The 22407-nt window shown below is 41.0% G+C and overlaps 1 protein-coding gene across 1 annotated transcript in view; it reads left to right on the top strand.

Annotated features, from left to right (window-relative positions):
- Positions 1-22407, top strand: part of FAM178B (family with sequence similarity 178 member B) — a 2784983-nt gene that overhangs the window by 2178270 nt on the left and 584306 nt on the right. The window contains exon 12 of the mRNA XM_086943356.1: positions 10819-10954. Within this exon, the coding sequence (XP_086799482.1) occupies positions 10819-10954 (136 nt within the window). The remainder of the gene's footprint in view (positions 1-10818; positions 10955-22407) is intronic.

The following is a 22407-nucleotide window of genomic DNA, read 5'->3' as shown; positions in this document are numbered from 1 at the left end:
CCTTTTCTGAATCATATCCTAGATACAGCATGTCTCGAAGAGACAGCGCAAGCACTGCCCAGAGCAAGACCTAAAAAGTGCTTTGGGCTTATGTTTTTATATTTTTCCTTACTTACTACTGCAAGATGGGTGTTCAACTTCTTGAAATGATAAACTGAAAAAAATGGCAGGTGTGTCATAATGCATGCCCTCACATGTGTCATGACATTGGCGTCGCTGTATTGTGATAATACATGCACACATCATCGTATATACAGCAGCTGCAATAGCAATTTTTTTCTTTGTATAATGCTGAACTGTGTCAGCAAAAATTATTGAAAAAGCCAATATACCTGCATGGGCTAAACCGAAAAGCAAGATCTGGTGACTTTGCTAATGCTTGTTTATATCTGTTTTTATTTGTGGCTCATTCAATTGTGGAAGTCATGTAAGAAACAGTTCAAACCAGCATCGACAAAGCCAATCACCATGCTTCTAAAATGTGAGGTCAAAGGAATGGGCTTTGCCAACTCTTGTTTGTAAAACATACTGAAAAACGCAAAACGTTTTGCCTTTTGAAAGATGACCACAGGTGCGTCATTATAGTTTGACAAAGAAATGGTAGATTCTATCGTCGCGCTATATTGATGACCTGTTCATCATTTGATGCGGCACTGAGGCTTGAGCACAACAATTTGTGGAGAAGATTAACATCTGAATTTGTGTTTTACACAATTCCAGGAAAAAGAACGAGCGTGGATATATATATATATATATATATTACCACAAACAACACTCCTTGAAAAGACCAGGACCCATGGGGGGTGGTGCACCCACCGGGGGAGGACCCGGTATTCCATTATATCAAAAGTTATCGGCACCGCGAAGTAAGTGCACTCTCAGGACACAATCCACGTCAAGTTAAGGAAGTTTTATTTCGCTATAACGCAACGCGTGTCAGCTGTTACGCCTTGCTCACATGTATAGAGACTCTCAAACAGTCTGTGTAATATACCAGGAAGGTGTGCCACGAATACAAAATAAACATAAAAATAGGACTTCAAAACAATGGTGATATGCCATAATTCTGCTCGCCATTTTGGCATTTGCAAAATAATTGTCCAGTACATTCAATGTACACATACTACCAACTGCATCACTACGTTATCCTCCTAATACTACATCATATGTAAGTACAAAGCAGTTGAGCATGGTGGTGTCGAGAATACACAATGAAATCACATAGCAACTGCCAAACATTTAATAGCCGATAGTGGCGGCCATGATGGAATGGTACAATTTGCATTGGGGTCAGTGTTCCATAGTGAAATACACACAGCCATTGTGAAATCACGTCTGTACTAGTACTCTAGTAATTCTCAGGTGCTGTCTGTAAAACCATAGATGAACAGTAGTATGTTATATGGCCTGAGTGCATTAATCGGGATATTCTGGAGAACACTCCGTCATCACGGCAAGTGCCAGACTCCAAGTGGACCCCGGTGTCATAGTTGGGAAGCTAAAGGAAATGTATAAATTTGAACATATTGTTCTGAAAAAGGTGGGCCTGTGCCCAGGAATGCTCAAAGAACAGAGCACAAATCCAAACATGTAGAAATGCTTCAACCAACTGACCCTATGATGGACCTGTGACCATATTAATCATAGGCAAGTGCCTGAAGTACCAAGGTCCCCATATCTACACATGATATGTGAAAATACATATAATGCCAGGCCAGACAATAAATAGGACAGTGCCTACTAAATTCACAGAGAGAATAACTAGAGACCAGAAAACAGAAAATAAAATAAAACAAAATTCAAACCACAGGTTTGTGCTCTTGCCTGTAATGATGTGAATTCACCATGTGCCTCTTGAAAAAAGGTTAGCGGACCCATGAAGGTGAACCACCAAGTTAGTGTGGGCCCCTTCCTTTCCTCCTGTGATGAAAAAAGGGAAAAGAAGAAAAGAATTAGGTTAAAAACAGTAAAATAGAAAGAATCATATTGTACATGACATTACATATACAACAACTGTATGCGCATAATGTAATCCCTAGGAGACAAGGGAAGACTACAGATAGCAAGGAACTGATTAGGTCATATAGAAATGTATTCGTAATTCTTCATCAAGATTTAATCCACCAGGGCTTTATGTCTGTAGATCAATTATATATCTGAATTCATCCTGACTGAGTCTCAGTGCCCTGTCCCCTCCTCTATGTGGCCTAGGAATGTGTTCTAGTATGAAGAAGTTGAGCAGGGCGTTGTTAGAGAAATATTGTTGTTGGAAGTGGCGTGCCACTGGATATGGTTGGTCTTGATTCATAATTGCCGTCATGTGTTCAAGTACACGTTTTTTGGCTGGGTAGATGGTACTCCCAATGTACTTGAGGTTGCATGGGCACTCCAGACAATATATAACAAAGGGTGGTCCACATATTAGGAATTGAGATATCTGTTTCTTTTTATCACCCACACTGGTAAATTCCTTCCACATGTAGCTATATTTACAGGCTTTACAGTGCCAACACGAAAAAAAACGTCAACCCTTGGTCTTTAATGGTGTTGTATAGTGTGACATTACTGTGTACCAGTTTATCTCTCAACCTAACGCCTTTTCTATATGTGATACTGGGTCTCTCACTGATCAAGGGACCAATGTTGGGGTCACTTTTGAGAATATCCCAGTGTCTAGAAAGAATGTGCCTGACGTTACTGGCATTCCTGTTATAAGTGAGGATAATCCTAGTACTGTTTTCTTGTTTTTTTATTTCCGTAGCACGATCTGATCTGGTGTACAGTGTGTCCTTACGTTGTCAAGTCAAGTCAAGACAAGAATAACTTTATTTGGTGAGAGTTAACCATAAAAGTATAACATTCATGAAGCACACATAAAAAATTACATAAATAATAAAGTGCAATAAAATCATGTAGCTCACATATATCAAGATTTCCAAACAGGTTTAAAAAGCAAGTTTCTAAAAAGGAGATGCCAGAATTTGATTACATTTCATATTGTTTCCTTATTGATAACGCCATCCTAATAAAACTTAAAACAGCTATGCAGGTTACTTCAGTAGACAAGGATAATAAAACGTTAAAACCTTCCTGAAAATTACATGGTCGGATATCTTTTAAGAGTGGTATAAGGAACCGAATTCTTGGGACCTTTTAGAGTGTGCAAAAAAGGGTAAAGTGCAGGGTGATTTGTTGGAACAGGTTGTCACAGGGGCAAGATGTAAGGTTACTGCACCATCCGGCCTGTTTTGGAAAGGCCTCTAAAAAGTGCAATATGCAGAGCCTAAATCTGGTCAACATAAATCTAAATTGTACGTTCCTGGTTAAAGACAGATAAAATTGCTGATATAAAAGAGGCTGATCGGTATGAGATAGTCGCCTTGCTGGCCACCGGCGATTGTGAAGCTCAACATGATATGCGTTTTTCATAGTCAATTTTGTGCTTATATCTATACTATTAGGTTTGTCAAAGAAATGCCCTAGGCCAATTTCATTAAGTGTTCCTTTCACATAGCAAAGCCATGGCATAGCCTCGGCATTATCCAGTAACATGCAATCCTTAATAATTTCTCTTGTGAGCTATAACTCTTCCGTCAGCCAGACTTTCGCCCAGTGTATCAATGGGGCAATATTTATTCGATCAGAAATAAAATCAACCCCTACCTCAGAGTGGCAGAATGCTGTAGGGGCGCTTTTTGGGATCATCAATAATCTCTTTAGAAAATTATTCTCTAGAGTTTGAAGTTTCAGACTTTTTTGATGCCCCATAATCCCGCCTCATATGTGGCAGTAGACAAGCATGTTGATTTATCTAAGGTTATTAATTCCGCTACGGGCTTATGGCCCAACTTGCACGCAAAGCGGAAAAGACCTTCCTTAGCACGGCTAGTGTTCTGTACCCTCGATATAATGAGGTGCTCCCAGGTCAGTTTATTATTAAAAACATTCCCATAGTAATTAAAATTCGAGACTTTGTCAATTGTCTTCCCCTTTACCATGAACTTTCTAGATTTGGTATGACTTGGTCCACAGACCATAAAATAGGATTTAGTGAAATTAACCTTTAAATCTAGAACTAGCATAAAATGTGTGAATATGTTCAGACTTCTGTAGGCTATAAGCGGTTAATGCCATTAAAACTGTGTCGTCCGCATATGACAGCAACGGCATCGGCCTAAACCCTATTCTAGGGTAGTCTAACTCCTGATCTTTTAAAGCTGTTCTGCTTTCTTGATTGCTTTGCTGATTACCCATTGCGGATGCCCCCTCTCTCTAAACCTATCAATCATGATAAACCTTTCCTCTTTGTACGCTGTGTCTGTACTGCAGTTCTGTTTGGCCCTAAGCAGTTCCCCACAGGGTATACTCCATTTTAGTGGATCTGGGTGGCTTCTTAGGGCATGCAGCATGGTGTTACCTACTGTATTCTTGTAAAAGAGTTTAGTTTGTAGTGTCCCCCCAATGACCTTGATCTTTGTGTCCAGAAATTCTACTGATGTTCTACTGAGTGTTCTGGTGAGAGTGATGTTGTAATTATTAATGTTAAGCTTTTGATAAACTCGTTAGCTTCAGTCTCCCCTCCTTTCCACACCATAAATATGTCATCAATTAGTGTAGCCACATTACCACCTGCTCAGTCTCTGGAAAGTTGGAATTGTCCATAAAGATTTCTTTTTCCCATTTACCCAGGAACAGGTTCGCGAAACTGGGGGCAAAACATGTCCCCATCGCTGTTCCTATGGTTTGTTTTTACAGTGTACCATCAAAGATGAAGATGTTGTTGGTGAGGCAGAATTCTATCATCTCTAACACCATAGTTGTATGGGCCTTGAACCTGATGTGTCAGGTTTGCAAAAATTGTTTACATGCCTCTATGCCCTGGTCGTGTTCGATTATGGTGTAGAGTGAATTTACATTGAGTGTGATAAGGAGAAAGTCCTTTTCCCAGTGAAGACCCTCTACCTTCCCCAAAAAGTCTTTGGTATCTTTAAGATGGGATGGGAGGTTGCTTACAAAGTCCCGTAAGAAGTGAGCCACTTATTTCAAGATGTGTTCTGTGGCACTACCTTTAGAGGACACAATTGGTCTACCTGGGCGTTACTTTTGTCTTCATGTACCTTTGGTAGAAGGTACATTACTGGGAGAATGGGATAGTCACATTAAAGAAAACAATATTCTTCCCATCAAGTATACCCATGTCTTTCCAGTTGTTCAATTTGTCCCATATAGACTCCACACTACAGGAGTAGACATCCCTGTTGACTACAGTATAAAAACTGGTATCTGGCAATTAGCGTAAAGCTTCAGCAACATACTTTTCTCTACTGAGAATGACAACATTCACACCATTGTCCACAGGGTGGATTACAATACTTTGGTCATAGGTACTTGCCTTTGTGTGAGAGTAATATTGTGAGTTTACTGTTCCCTGAACCATTTTTTACGTCTGAACTTAATCAAGTTTGTATTGACAACTTCAAGGAAAGTGTCTATACTGTCATGTCCAAGAGGAGGATAGAACGTGGAACTTTGGCTAAACTTAGTTTGGGAAGTCTTATCATATGATATATTTAAGTAAGACAAAACACAATCAATCATACTTTCATTCATGTCTCCAACAATGTTAGATTCTAACTGATGTAATGTTACATGCGTATCTACATCACTGATGTTAAGGTCAATATTTGTGTCTCTATGGTCTCCCACTTGTTGATCATGGTTCATTGTGGGTTTAGGTAGGTGCCATTTTTTATCTTAAGCTTGCGAATGAATTTAAAAAGGTCTATCCGTGTCTCGGGATAGTTAAACGGAGTGGAGTGGAAAAATGAATGTTCTAGGCCGAGGGTTCTTTTTTCAATGTCGCTAATGTGTCTGTCTGATAGATTCATTATAGTTTTATTCACTGTTTCAGTATCCATCATCTGTTGCCGCCGAGCTGTTTGGCTGTCGTCCTATGTGACCCGTCCTCTGCCTCTTCTTCCACCTTTGTTTGACTCTTTTTCGTCTTTCTTTGTTGCGCCTCTTCCTCTGCCTCATCCTCTTGGACCTTTGGGCTTCGTCGTTGGTGTCCCCTTGGGTATTTGTCGGTCCAGGCGTAAGTGTCTGAACTCGTCTAAAAAAGTAACAGGTCTGGAACCATGTTCTCTTTCAGACGATGCATTTCTTGATGTGGCTGAATTGTCGGTCTCTTTGCCACTGATTGATGTTTCTTCTGACACTGTGCTTTCTGACGCTCTGGCTGTAGGACCTCCGATTGGCATCTGGTTTTTGTAAATATGGTCATATTTTCTGCTGAATGTCAGTGTATGTCCATGTTCATAATCTTCACAGTCTCTGTGAAGCTTCCATTGTTTACTTTCCTTGATTTCTTGCTTGTGTTTTTTTAGTCTTTTTTTTCATATCTTCCAGTTCTTTGTTAAGTACAGCCGGTTCCATGCAACTCTGAAGATCGTCTTTCATTTTCTTAATAACCAACAAAAGTGTCTCTCTGTCACTCCATGCATATTTTACAAAAAAAAAAAAAGCATATTTTACAAGGATTTCTAGCATCCTTCTGGAGATTTTTGCTGAATTCTCAGCCCATTCCTCAAGCATTTTAGGATTGGGCTTTTGATGTGATGGAATGGTCTAGATTCGCAGGCCTCTGGGAACCATACCCTTGTCAACATAATCTTAAAAGGATATGGCTTCCCACCATTTTGAGACTTCTGCCTTGCTCATTTTTTCAAGTTTTTTAAAATCTTTTCTATGTTACTGGTATCCTTGTTTACACTTGATAGTATTTTAACATGAATCCCTGGTGCTCGTGCAAATAGCTTTTGCGCTGCTGCCCTCCTTTCTGTGTCTTCCTCCATGTGGTGAAAAAGAAGTTCACAAATGTGATCAACAACACTGAACTGATAGTTAAAGTACTTAAGAGAGTGTCCTCCCGATACGATATCAGGTTACTCCTGCGGCTGATCGTAGTAACCTGTGTAACCCCTTTATAACAGTGGGGGTGGTGCACGCACCAGGGGAGTACCCGGTATTCCAATATATCAAACGTTATCCGCACCGCGAAGTAATTGCACTCTCAGGACACAATCCATGTCAAGTACAGGAAGTTTTATTTCACTCTAACGCAATGCGTTTCAGCTGTTACACCTTGCTCACATGTATAGAGACCAGCGACGGCTCGTGGAGGGAGTTACGGTGGGGCAGGAGGGTGGGGAGGGGGAGGGGCAGGGTGGAGGTTGCTAAAAACCGGCATATGGATAATTGCAGGTAAGTAAACAATTTAATTAATAAAACGAATTTCATAGTGCGCCTTGCATCGCAAAATGCAATGCAGTGCGAGCTACGAAATTCGTTTTATTAATTAAATTGTTTACTTACCTGCAATTATCCATATGCCGGTTTTTAGCAACCTCCGCCCTGCCCCTCCCCCTCCCCACCCTCCTGCCCCACCGTAACTCCCTCCACGAGCCGTCGCTGATAGAGACTCTCATACAGTCTGTGTAATATACCAGATAGGTGTGCCACGAATACAAAATAAACATAAACATAGGACTTCAAAACAATGGTGATATCCATAATTCTGGTCGCCATTTTGGCATTTGCAAAATAATTGTCCAGTACATTCAATTCATACATACTACCAACTGCATCACTACGTTATTGTCCTAATACTACATCATATGTAAGTACAAAGCAGTTGAACATGGTAGTGTACACAATGTAATCACATAGCAAGTGCCAAACATTGGAATGATACAATTTGTATTGGGGTCTCTGTTCCATAGTGAAATACACACAGCCTATGTAATGACTTCTCAATAGATCTCCGTAATATAGCAAAGTGTGACCCCCCTGGTAAATACAACCTGTGTAATATAGTGAAGCTTTGTATAAAGGAAATGTATATACATTGTGAAATCATGACTGTACTGGTACTCTAGAAATTCCAAGGTGCTATCTGTAAAACCAGAGATGTACAATTATGTTATATGTTATATTTAGTATGTTATATGGCCTGAGTGCATTAACCGGGATATGCTGGAGAAGACTCCGTCATCACGGCAAGTGCCAGACTCCAAGGGAACCCCGCTGTCATAGTTGGGAAGCTAAAGGAAATGTATACATGTGAACATATTGTTCTGAAAAGGTGGGTCTGTGCCCAGGAATGCTCAAAGTACAGAGCCCAAATCGATACATGTAGAAATGCTTTGCATAGTATATATATATATGTGTGTTTGTGTGTGGGTTTGTGTGTGTGTGTGTGTGTGTGTGTGTGGGTGTGTGTGTGTGTGTTTGTGTGTATTTAAAATCTAGAAACAATCCATTTATATATTTACCATTTACTATTTAATGAAAAGGTAATTAGCAATTAATAAATATACCTAGCATCCTACACCTAAAATCTAACTAAACCACAGCTATTTCATAACTTACATATTTAAAATAAATGAACAGTCAAATAATTAATGTTTAATTAACTTCCCTACCTAGACCCCTGCAAACCTTGCATTCCGCATCTAAAATAGAATGAAATTAAATATTTCATAATTTAGATATTTAAAGTTCAATTAAATAATACATTTACAAATAATAATTAATTAATACCTAATTAACTTCCCACCCAATACCCCTACAGACCTAGCATCCAGCAACTAAAATATAAGTAAAATAATGTAGTATTCCAATTCCATTTTTTACATAATTAAACATTGACTAAGTAATTATTTAATAATAATAACAAATTGTTACTTAATTATCTTCCTTCCCCAAACTCCTACAAACATAGCAGCCCACAACTAAATTTTAAGTAAAATAAATAAGTATTCCATAAATTACGTAAGTAAAAATCAATTCATTTATGAATTAATAATTACACATAGTTTACATAATAAATGATACATGTATAATATATAATAAAAACACCAATAAAATAAATCATTATGAAATATTTCTCAATTAATTACTTAATTAACTTCCCACCCTATCTCTCTACAAACCCAACAACCCACTACGACACTATAAATTACAATTAAAAATTCATAAAAAATTCTAAATCACTTAAAATTACAAGCTATATTTTATAAACAATTACTAGCATTTACATAAACAAGTTACATATAAAATGATATCACCTAAAAAACATTAAAATAAACAAACAATATTTTAACTACTGTATTAGATAAAACAATATTAAAAACATGAATATGATTTACAATGATATTACCTCAAAAAATGAGATTCTTGTCCACGATATTTGTGCATCATGATATTTGTGTGTCACAATATTTATTTTCTGATATTTCTGTATCCCGATATTTTTAAATCAATATTTTGTCCAAACACCACTAACTCTAGACAGATTCATGGCACATGTAAACACAAACACACAACACATCTCAGGAACCAAGAGGATCCAAGCAATAGGGAACTAAGTACATTTTACACAAAACGTATTTTAAACTCCTCTCCCAGGAATACACGTAAAATATGTGTGCCCCCACAAGAATGTTAGTTACCACCAACCATCAGGCTTCCTACGGCCAGATGAATGTTCAGCATCAACCCTCTGTTATGACTGACGGTAGACTTTGGATTCAAGCATGATAAGCAGCACTAAATCACGAAGCATCCCCCTTTGCTTATCAAATCCACAGGGGAAAAACACAGGGTCAGCCTGAAAGTGGAATGAAAATGCAGGACGGTGCAGCTGTTCACACAATCGTCAAACGTCTGTCCCTACAGACCCTGCTGCTCGATACCTTAGACATTTCCAGTTGCTGCTTGTATCTGCTAGAAAAAAAATTAAATACCCATGACTCACCATTTGCCTGCCATCTTGTACCAACTTATCTGTGAAACATAGCTCACTTGAAAATCCTGTATTTAAATTTTTTTTCTGATGGACACTGTTCCTTTTCCTGATGTTTCGCAGCCACTGACACGGACCAGAAAACATTTTACAAAATGTCACATCACCGAGGGACGTCACTTATGTCACAGGGTGCCATAAGAATCCTTAGAAATAACACGGAATCAATCAAGGAATTTGTAAAGCGCACTACATACCCGTGATGGTCTCAAGGCGCTGGGGGGGAGAGAAGCTGCTACTGATCGAAGAGCCAGGTCTTGAGGCAACATTGCCACAGGTGTATTACTTTTTTTCTTTCAGCAGGTCTCATTTCTGCTCCCACATCAGAAACTATAAAAAGTCCTGAAAGGCTTTTTTTGGTGGCTTCTCCTCAACTGTGGAATCAGCCTTCCCCCACCACACTACAATCACATTCACCATGGCCTTGGAAGCCTTTTAATTTTCTAATACCGTCCTTTTAGTCTCTCTTTGCCCATCCTGGTTTCTGTGTTGAAACAAATATGCTCATGCTGCACGTGGTATAGGTTTCATAAGTAATTGAAATAAATAAATTATTATAAAGTCTCTTATGATAAAAAATGTGGGTGTCCCAACTTGTCACCAGTGTTTTGATGTCTTACAGCTGAGATTCAGCTTTACTCCTTCCCGTAGTATCAGTGATTTCATTTCTTCTTGCTGAAGTTGGTAACCGCTTCTCTGTTGATGCCTACACTCCCAGTATGATTCCAAAGTTCGGTGGCATCATTTTATTTCCTCATTATCATAGTTGCCTCCCTGTCTTCCAGAATCTGATTATGTTTCTCCTCTTTTCCGTTTAATGATATCATTAGAATCATCTGCTCTTTGATGTATTTGTGGGAATGTGTGCTCTGCCTAGTGACACCCTTACTACATATGGGGCCCTGGAGATTGTTCCTGTCGCTCCATCTGTCTCATGATATTCTTTTTTTCAGACACTTGTAATGGGCTTATGTGGTGTCCCAGCCTTCAAGAAGTTCTAATGGTGTTCCAGAAGCTTGGAGCCAGCTCCTCTGTGCTGCTACCCAGGGAGGGCCTTCAAGGACAATGGATTCTTGGAGCCTGCTGCATGTGAGTCTAGAGGGCTTTCTGGTTGTTTTCCTTCCCCTTTTTTACTTTGTTTCTCTCATTATTGGATTAAAACACAGACATTCAGTAGAAAGGTGCATGTGTTTGCGTCTGTATGTAGTACAAACGTTTTCAAGGGGGCATTGAGCCTTTGGGCACCCATTGCATCTGGCATTAAAATCCAGTAGCTAAGTACTCTTCTGTGTGTCTGTTTTTTGTATCCATATTAGGCCTCACCTCTCTCCATGGCCCTCTGCTGCCCGCTTATTCCATTCTGAATTTCAAATTGTTCTTTTTCCATTGTTTGGCTGGGAAAGGCACTGCTGTCACTTGCTTTTCCTAGTCCCGACATCGCAGAAGTTGATATTACACAACTTTTTTTAGGTATCTGCGCTTACTTCCACCACGCAAAATCGATATAATCAGAGTCCGCCTTGATGGCAGAGACGATCGTGGGAAACATAATATCTTAGAGCCCTAGCCCTGTGTGCCTCACCCACGCCTTCTTGAACTACAAACACGGTTCAAGAAGGTGTGGAGTATCCGATCTACTGAAATCGAAGGGCAAGCGGTCAGATTTGCAACGTCTTCGTGAATTAATATCCAGTCTCCTTCAAAAAAATACTTCAACAATATAAGAACGGAGATGATTAGGTGTCAGAAGATGAATAAGACCCAGCCTATCAAAGGTGGGGCATTACTTGTGGTGAAGCAGAAAAGTGAACAGAACCGATGGCCGAAAATAAGGCACCAGGCAAGGCACAGGAAACACAAGTCAGTTGCTGGTGAGAGTCTCTTTCATCCTAATTTCAACACGTCTCCCCCCAATATGACTGTTTGATAAAAGTCTGAGCACGGAAATACTGTACTACAAAAATATTGCTGCCAAAATAACGACAAAAAGAAGAGCGACTTTACATACTTATAATGTAAAGTGCAAAAATATTGACTACCAAAATATTGTGGTCCACATTATCGACATTATATTGTTAAATATATAAATATGTTTCAATGTGACAAATGCTGTTGTATATATATTATAGCCTTACAGCCCGATGCTAAGGGCTATACCGATGGCTGTACCAGTTGTTATAGTCCTTAAACCCAACCGGCTGGGGCCTATAACAAGCATTTACAATGCAATGGTCTCATCTTTGTTAAAGTTAGAGCTATCAGCATTACAAATGACATTTTTTTCGTTTAAAAAAAAATGGTATTGTCATTTACAATGGCAATAGGTGAGCATCAGAGAGTAGTAGAGAGTATTAGCAGACACAGAGCCCCACACACACACACACAGAGCCCCCCCCACACACACACAGAGCCCAACACACACACACAGAGCCCCCCTTCCCACACACACAGAGCCACACACACAGAGCCCAACACACACACACAGAGCCCCACACACACAGAGGGTAACACACACACAGAGACACACACACACACACACACAGAGCCACACACACAGAGCCGCACTCACACAGAGCCACACACACACAGAGCCACACACACACACACACACACACACACAGAGCCACACACACACAGAACCACACACACACACACAGAGCCACACACACACACACACAGCCACACACACACAGAGCCACACACACACACAGAGCCACACACACAGAGCCACACACACACACAGAGCCAGACACACACACACACAGCCACACACACAGAGTCACGCACACAGAGCCGCACAGAGCCACACACACAGAGCCACACACACACAAAGGCACACAGAGTCACACACACACACAGAGCCACACACACACACAGAGCCACACACACACGGCCTCCTGAATGTTTGGCATAACAGACAATCCAGGCCAGACTGACAGGCTACAGCTGTTGTACCTTGTCGATAGAGCTGCCTCCAAAGTGCATTCTTGGGGTGTCTTTTTAATTGCACAAACCTCCTGGACGCAGACATGGTGAATCCCATTCACAAGATTTGGGGTTGGGAGCTTCTTGATTGGATTTAAAGTCCAAAACAGTAAAACAGCACCAACATCATCATTAGCTGGACCTTCATGGTTTTGAAAAAAGGAGAATTCATGATACCGCGTGACTTCCATGTCTGAATCACACATGCATCCTGTATGCGATTCTAATGTAATTCCCATTGTGTTAAGAAAACGGACAAGGTGGGCTTGATTGGTCAATCTTACCTAGCAATGTGTGCAGCTAGAATGACGTGCTTACTCCGTGAATCACCTGCATGACTAGCAACACAACAAAAGGATCTGATTTCAGGTGATCAGACAACACATGGGAGACCTCTCCAAACCCCTTCGATCGCAGTGTTTCCCCCCACACGAGCACGGCCTGTATGGGAAAGTGCACACTTTACATCCCAAAACTACCTCACGAGGGCACCTGGGGAATCCCAAGCACACACACACATAAAACAAAATAAAGCGGCAGCTGCAGTGAGCAGCTCCGCTGAGTGTCAGCCCCTGCACACAGAAGGCTGCTGTTGTAAACACAACAGGCCAAAGGGGGCGAGGAGGAGCGCTCAGAGGTCAGGGTCACTAAGTGAAGGAGCGGGGTGACCAGGGGTCATGATGATCTCCCAGGGCCAAGTCCCGACCTCCCGACGGATCCGAGGGGGCCGTGGGAGAGCACGAGGCCTGCCGGGGGCTGCCATACCTCGGTGTGTGCTAAGGCCGCGCTGTGGGTTCCCTCCCCGGCTCCCGCCGCCAGCCCGAGTACCTTGTAGTAGGCTCCGTTTGAGCCGCGCACTTCCACAGTTAGTTCTTCTATGTTGGAATCGCAAGGGCCGACAGGAAGGATTTCAAGAAAGTTTCTGCATGAAACTGAGAGAAACAAAAGAGTGATCGAAGGGAAGGAAGGAGGGAGGGAGGAGGGCTAGACGGGCAGGGAGGCGAGGGCCGTCCCCGGGACGGGGGGGAGTGTCTATGAAGGCAGATAGGCTCATAGAGGGCAGCTAGACTCCGTCAGATGGAATTGAAGGACAAAGGGACGGGGGATCGGGGACTGTAGGGAGTAAGGGTGGGGGCCGGAGAGATGAGGAAGAGGAAAAACGGAGAGGGCGGGCTCGGCGGCGGATGCGCTGCTAGAGGAGGGAAAGGGAAGGCTCTGGGGAGGCTCTGGTGCTGAAAGTAAAACGGAACCGTTTGTGAGTGCACTGGCAGGCTCTCTGCTCGATTGAGGATCTCGGTGAGTGGCCGGTCCCTAAGCCCCGTCTTTTTTGGATTGGGGGGCGTGTTTTGGACAGATGACATCACGGAGAGAAAGGACCGAAAAAACACACCCCTCAATCCAAAAAAGACGGGGCTTAAATGGAAAGACGCCCCTCTTCTCCAATGGCTGGCCTCCGTTTAGGAAGCCAGCCAATGGAGAAGAGGGGCGAGTTTAAGCCCCATACTCTAAATCATAAAATCTCGCCTGCGAGACTGCGCAAGCGCAGCCTACGCAGGCCGAGACCTAAAAAGGAAGAAGGTCTTTAACAACTGGTATAGCCTGAGGCAGAAGGGCTATAAGGGTATTAGAAGAATCCACACTCTGCTGGTAGAATGTTCTAAATTGTAAGGGGGAAACAGAAAGAAAAGAGTGGAATGTTGGAGCAGAACTGGAACAGCTATTATTAGCCCTGCGACACTTCATTGTCTTCAATAGAGCGCCCAACATTCTAATTATGTGTGTTTATATATATATATATATATATATATATATATATATATATATATATATATATATATACACACACATATATATATATATATATAAATATATATATATATATATAAATATAAATATATATATATATATATATATATATATTCCCAAACACACACATTCTAATTATATGTGGATATATATATGTAATATATATATATATATATATATATATCACAGCTCCAAACATCCACGGACAATGTATCCAAAGGAAAGTAGCACACGCAGGGGGTAGTTCCACAACAGGTTTATTGCAGGGAACTAAACAGCAACGACGTGTTTCGCCATAGGGCTTTTCTGCCTACGGAGGTGTTTGGGTCGTCTGTGTGCATATTTCTCGAACATTGGAAAGTATATATATATATATATATATTCCAAGGATAATCCGATGTGGCGCAGAGTTTTCAAACAGCTGCAAAAACGGACTCGAACCCAAAATTTAGTGCAAAGATGGTGATTTATTCAGCAAGTGGTGTTCCCATAGTCATCACGACGCGTTTCGTGCTTCACAGAGCGCTTGATCACATGACACAGGTGATCACCTGCCACACGTTTAAATACAGTCTACCAATGCAAGTCAAACTACAAATGCAATAGAAATGGAAGAGTTGGATCCCTAAAGACTACTCACATTCTACTTTGAATATCTGCTAATGCATTTACAAAATATAACTTAGTGAGACGTATTTAAGCATTGTAAATTTAAGTGACCGACTGTAGACATAAACAAACATGTGGGATAAACATTTGGTGATAGTGAATTAAAAGTGAGTTTAACCAAAAAAATATTCGTAAATAGGACAAAAACAATTAAAATTAATTGTCGGTTAGAGTACGATGTTTTTAGATGTTCGAAATCTTACAATAATACATGTATAGTACTTTCATCATTATTATTAAAACAAGTACCCATATGGAGCCCCACATGTTCGTACATTGCCGTATAATATGTGCAAGCTTGAATGTCATGGAGAGTACTATAAAGTGCTGGTGCAAAATAACTTAGTAGCTGCCATGCTTCTGAGGACAGGTTCACCTCTGGTAGAAACGGTATTGCACAATAGATATCGAAATATAATATCTGTAAAATACATGATACATTCCAAGCGCTTATCGTTCTACCAGTGGTAAAGGTAATAGTGTGTACAGTATTAGAGAAGATATAATGTTATTCATGTGAAACCATTTGTACAATTTGCCAACATAGCCCAGTGATTGAAAGACATACAAATATTCATAAATTCATATATAGACCTGTAAACACCTTAAAATGGTTGTTTTTTTAAAAGGCTAAAATGAATGAATACAAGTAATATGTCTAAAATCCTTATATAAATATAGATTGTTAAAATCACAAACTAATTAATATACATGGTGTAAAAAAGTACAAATGACATAAATAATCTAAAATCCTTCTCCTTGTTTACAAGGCCCATAAAACAGTTAAGTAGGTTGTATGTTAGGGGAAGATCATAGTTTTATATATACTTTGTCATAGGCAAGTGTATAAATCCTCTGTGATGTTTAGGCCCGAGGGATGCTTGGTATTCAGTTCAATGATATACTGTGTCTCGAGGCGGCGTAGTTTGTCTTCTCTGTTGCCTCCTCTCCTGCTAGCCTGTACACAGTCAATAACATAATATTTGAGGTCACTGCTTCTAGAGTTATGTTTGGACTTGAAATGCCTCGCTACGGGATAAGTATTATCCTGATTCCCAATTGCTCGAAGATGCTGTAGGATCCTTTTGTGTACTGGGAGCTTGGTGCTCCCAACATACAGCATGTTGCAGGGACATATTAACACGTAGACAGCAAATTCTGTCTTACATGTTAATAGTTTGGTAATTTTGTGTTCCCTGCTGTCAAAAGGGGAATGGTAGCTCGTTTTGTTAATGGCTTGTTGGCATTCCTTGCAGACTTTACAATTGTAAAAGCCTGTGTGTGTTTGATACCAGGTTGATATTTCAAGCACCTCAGGGCTGGTTTTGACCAGTTCATCCCTCATTGACTGCCCTCTACTGTATGTTATACTGGGCCTCTTAGGGAGATCCCTCCCTATCACTGGGTCACTAAGGACTAGTGGACAGTTTTTGCTAATGATTTTAGCTATCGCCTTGTGTTGGGCATTGTACTGTACAATAAACCTAAATTCAGAGTTCATTGTAACGGTGTCCTCAGAGTCTTTTGTTGGAGATAAGTTGCCCACCAGTAAAAGAGATCTGTCTTTCTGATTAGCTTTCAGAATTGCCGCATCTCCAATTTTAGGGGAATATCCCCTAGCTAAAAATCTTACTTTACTCTCCCTCTGTGCCAAGTCTAGATCAATCTGCCTGCTGTGTATCCTTTTAAGACGTAACATCTCGCCATAGGGGATGCTGTTGATGAGGTGCTTGATATGGGAACTAGTGGCATGAAGGGTAGAGTTTCCCGCTGTTGCCTTGCGGTGTAGTCTTGTCTCTATTTTACCCTGTTCTATAAACACCTCAGTATCAAGAAAAGTAATAGATGACTTGCTCAGTGTAGCTGTGAACTGGAGGTTTAAGTTATTGTTGTTGAGGTCAGAGATAAAATTCTCAGCTGATGACATATCCCCCCTCCAGATCACAAAGAGATCATCAATAAAGCGTAGCCAGGTAACTACCTGAGCCCGCATAGTTGTTGAGTGTAAGACCAAGAGGACCATCTCCTCCCACTAGCCCATGTGAAGACATGCGTAGGGCTGCATCTTGATTGCTGGAGGGTAGAGAGCGGATGAGTGCTCTTCCAAGCTTCATGGCGTTTTCTCAGACTATACCGCACGGCTGCCTGACCGTGGGGAGAGGCACCACCTTCAGCCGGGGGATAACTCAACCGACAGCTGAGAGGAGATTGCGGTCGGGACTGAACCTGACATCGCGGCACCGCTCTCCATATGCTGATTAAGCCTTCCTCTTTTTGAAACTCCGAGGCTCACTAAGAGTAACAAACATTAATGAAAATAATTGGGAAAGAGACATATGAACTTACTTAAAGGAGACTTTCCAGCATGTTAAACTCCATCCCCCAGAATGCACGAAGGGAATTGGATGCAAACACGCCCATCGCCGGAAGGATGGTTTGAAATAAAAAGTGCTTCATGATGCAAAAAGCATGCTGACCTCATGTGTCATTTCTCAGCCCATGAAGAAGGGGCCTCGAGCCCTGAAACGCGTAGGCAGAAGTAATTTTACACGGAGGAAAAATGGAGGGCTGCATCTTGATTGCTGGAGGGCAGAGAGCGGATGAGTGCTCTTCCAAGCTTCATGGCGTTTGCTCAGACTATACCGCACGGCTGCCTGACCGTGGGGAGAGGCACCACCTTCAGCCGGGGGATAACTCAACCGACAGCTGAGAGGAGATTGCGGTCGGGACTGAACCTGACATCGCGGCACCGCTCTCCACATGCTGATTAAGACTTCCTCTTTTTGAAACTCCGAGGCTCACTAAGAGTAACAAACATTAATGAAAATAATTGGGAAAGAGACATATGAACTTACTTAAAGGAGACTTTCCAGCATGTTAAACTCCATCCCCCAGAATGCACCGAGGGAATTGGATGCAAACACGCCCATCGCCGGAAGGATGGTTTGAAATAAAAAGTGCTTCACGATGCAAAAAGCATGCTGGCCTCATGTGTCATTTCTCAGCCCATGAAGAAGGGGCCTTGAGCCCTGAAACGCGTAGGCAGAAGTAATTTTACATGGAGGAAAAACGGAGGGCTGCATCTTGATTGCTGGAGGGCAGAGAGCGGATGAGTGCTCTTCCAAGCTTCATGGCGTTTGCTCAGAATATATATATATATATATATATATATATATATATATATTCACTGAAAAAACCATAGGTTTCACACCAGTTATAGTTAGGAATTAGCATTTAAAAAACCTAATAAATTCACTGAAAAAAACATAGGTTTCACACCAGTTATAGTTGGAAATTTTACTCGCATAAAACCATTGAAATTCCCACGTTATAGTTAGTTGGACTCACTATAACTTGCGCGTGCAATGCACTGCTGATGATGTCACATATTACATCACTCATGACATGGTTACACACTAATACTCATCCATATAGTTATTCAAACACAAATTCACACATGCAAATAAACTATCAAAAAACCATTTACTTGATTATACTGCTATATGCACACCACTACACATACTTCTACAGAAACGGAAACATATTTACTCTCTTAAACAATCAATTATAAAAACACATACTCACTAACCCACCCATACACACAATCATCCACCCATGCAGTCTTGCACACATGCTGTCTTCAAAATACATACAAATAGTGAGTCACTCATTCATGCATCTGTGCTCTAAGTAATATCCCCCACCGAACCATACAGACACTGATACTGATACTCAAAAAACAACTAATAACCCATATACACACTCATGTAGCTACTCACCAACCCATGCAGCCACTTATACACAAAGTGAGACACAGATATTTAAATATTTAAACATTACTCGCTAATATATGTATTCACTAAGATACATTTAATAAGTTAGTTAACCAATCAATTTTACACAAAAAAACATCTATTTAGACATTATTTACCCATTTATTCTTCCATCAACCTTTAGATATACATATATAAAAAATATTTATTTTTCAGAAAGATACACATTCACTGGATGATGTCATCAGTGATGTCATTTGAGATGTCATCAGTGATGTCATGAGTGATGTCACTGACCATGTCATGAGTGATGTAATATGTGACGTCATCAGCAGTGCATTGCACGCACAAGTTATAGTGAGTCCAACTAACTATAACGTGGGAATTTGAATGGTTTTATGCGAGTAAAATTTCCACCTAACTATAACTAGTGTGAAACCTATGGTTTTTTCAGTGAATATATATATATATATATATATATATATATATATATATATATTCAGTTAAAAAAACATAGGTTTTAGGCCTCATATAGTTAGGAATTAGCATTTTAACAACCTTGCAAATTCACTTAAAAAACCATAGGTTTCAGGCCTTATATAGTTAGGAATTAGCATTTAAAAAAACATTGAAATTGCTCCTATATAGTTAGTTGTACTAACTATATTTCGCGCACCCGCAATCCACTGCTGATGATGTCACATAGGGCCTGGGGGGCAGTGTATCCCTACCCTGCCTCCATAGGTATTATTTTTTATATTCAAAACAGGAGACTAAGTCCCAGAGTCCTGTGATATCTGCCAGCAACATTTTTCTCATGCTACTGGTGGCCAATTAGAGTGCTTGCTCCCACAGGGACTAATTGGCCCGAGGGAAAACAATCTTCCTGGGCCAATCAAAGCGTTTTATTTTTTTAATTGCTGCTCCAGCAAGACTCCTGGAGTCCCTCGAACCCAACCATCTAGATATAGATATGTTTTTGTACCTTAATTTTTCAAAAATTACCGAACAGATGTACACCAAATCACAAAAAACGGACCAAGATCTAGCATCCTGCTAAATTTGGTGTCATTCAGCACTTTTTGCGGTAGCGTTGCCTAGAGAAGTCCCCAAAATGCATGGGGATTTTCAATTTTGGGACCCTCTTTTTTCTCAGCCCTGCTTGGCAGATTGAGTCTTTTTTTATTTAATTGTATTTATTTTTTAAAGTAAGCGACTGTCATTGATACATATGTCACCAATTTATACATAAGTTATTCAATAAACCAGAATAAGTGCATCAAAACCTCAGTGCTTAAGAGCATCAATCAAATTGAAACCATTCTCCCCATGGTCCTAATCTTTCGTCTCTATTAGACCTTTTTTGGGGGGTTTCAAATATGCTAATTACAGTTAAAAGAAACAGCACATCAATGTCAGCCAAGTATTCAATGAAGGTGTGAGGAGACTCTTCCATTCTCGAGTAATACATAATCAAGCGATGATAATAGAAATAAATACATTTTCAAATGAATTTACAGCAGCTTATTATATGGATCCTATTCCACCTCCATGTGGATTTATCAGAGAGCCAACCCTCTTTTTCACACCAAACGTTTAAGACCTAAGGGCATTCCGCAAACATATGGATGATATTGGCGTCCTCTGTGCCACAGACAGTACCATTCCCTTTCCTTCATTTGTTAATCTTTTTGGGTGTAAGTATATATTGTAACTTTAACATGACAGATAGAAATTGCTTACATAATATAATAAAATGCTTGAATAATTTATTGGGTGTGACTCTTGTGTGCCCGTTTAGCCGCCAGTTTTTTTTAGGCCCTTATAGCTTGAGAGGGAAGAAAAGTATAGATTGCACCAATTAGAATTCGTTTTTGATTAACAAATATTTATTCTAGTAACTCATTATCTCACAGACGGGGATATATTTATTTGTTATATAATCCCGTACTTACAGGTATTTAAAGAAGCTATTAGGCGTGAGTTTGAATTCAGGCTGTAAGGCCAAAAAGGTTTGAATCGTATCATGCAAAAAAAATAATCTTTAAAATACTTTTCAACTCACATTTATGCCGCATGTAATATGTAGTTTCGTGGAATATTAAAAGAAAGGAAGTATTATACCAGAGTGCTGTGGATATGATGTTAAATTTCTTGCCACACTCAAATTGACTAGCTTAAAATAATTATGATCATATTGAGAAAAGCAATGACAGGCCTCCAAGCCTAAGGCTTTTTCATGTATAGTGCTTTTCTGTCCCCACTTTCTCTCAAGAGCCAACAAATCAGTTGTCTACATGGCACCTAAAAATTTATATTTTTAAATTGGATAGATCCGAGGGAATGGAGTAGGATGTCCGATTCCTCGTGCCCCCCCATCCAGCGCCATCGACTGCACCGGAACCGCTGAGGGGGCTGCTATCAGACGACGGAATATTAGTGCACCACTTCAACAGCTGTGAGGGGGCCATTTGACATCCCTTCTTAGGTCCTGGCCTTACTACAACTAAGGTCTGGCAGGGACACCGGAGGACCCCGCCCGCCATTTTGAAGGGGCAGCATCTCACCCTCTCGGCAGCAACGTCTGCGAGTCTTCCCCATGGATGGCAGTCGTTACTATGCATCAGCCCAGAGCCCTATGAGACGGACAACATTTCCCAGCACCTGTAGTGGGGTTGTGAAACTCCCTCGGAACTGGGTGAGGCGATCTGCATCGCCCCACCGCCGACCTGCTTGGTCATCCAGAGCATCCCAGTTGTGTCAAGTGGCATTAGCAGAGTTCAGAGGTGTCGGACCTGCAACGGACTGACCGTCGCACTTGCTGGTGAGGGCCCCTGCTTCGAACACCTACGAGGGAACACCCTGGCACTGGGCCCCCGCTTTGAGGTCTATAGGTGCGGCCTGATCGGCCTGCCCGACCAAGGGGCCTCAGTGACTGCCTGCATCCTAAGTGTACTATAAATTTCTGGTCAGGAGTCATCTGAGGTGTGCGCCTTGTCCCTGCTTGTATTTGAGCTGATGGACTGCCCCCCCCCCCCCTTCATCATAGCCTGCATAGGTGGTGTGCGGGACTGCCCTGGAGACCGTGAGGGCCTTATACATCTTCAGCAGACAGGCTTCCGGGGGTTCTGTCACCTACCTTCAACGGGCAATGTCTGACTGTCTATAGCAGCACTGCTACCACAAGGCACATACCCACGAAGCTTGCCTACAGCCAACCTCGCCTTTGACGTTACTTGCACTGTTGTGGGTGGCAACCGCTGTTCACTTACCTTATCAGCTTCACTTCTATTGAAACTGGCATTGGTG

This window comes from Lissotriton vulgaris, chromosome 11, assembly GCF_964263255.1.
Source record: "Lissotriton vulgaris chromosome 11, aLisVul1.2, whole genome shotgun sequence".
NCBI lineage: Eukaryota > Metazoa > Chordata > Amphibia > Caudata > Salamandridae > Lissotriton > Lissotriton vulgaris.
This window is presented reverse-complemented; position numbering and strand designations above follow the sequence as displayed.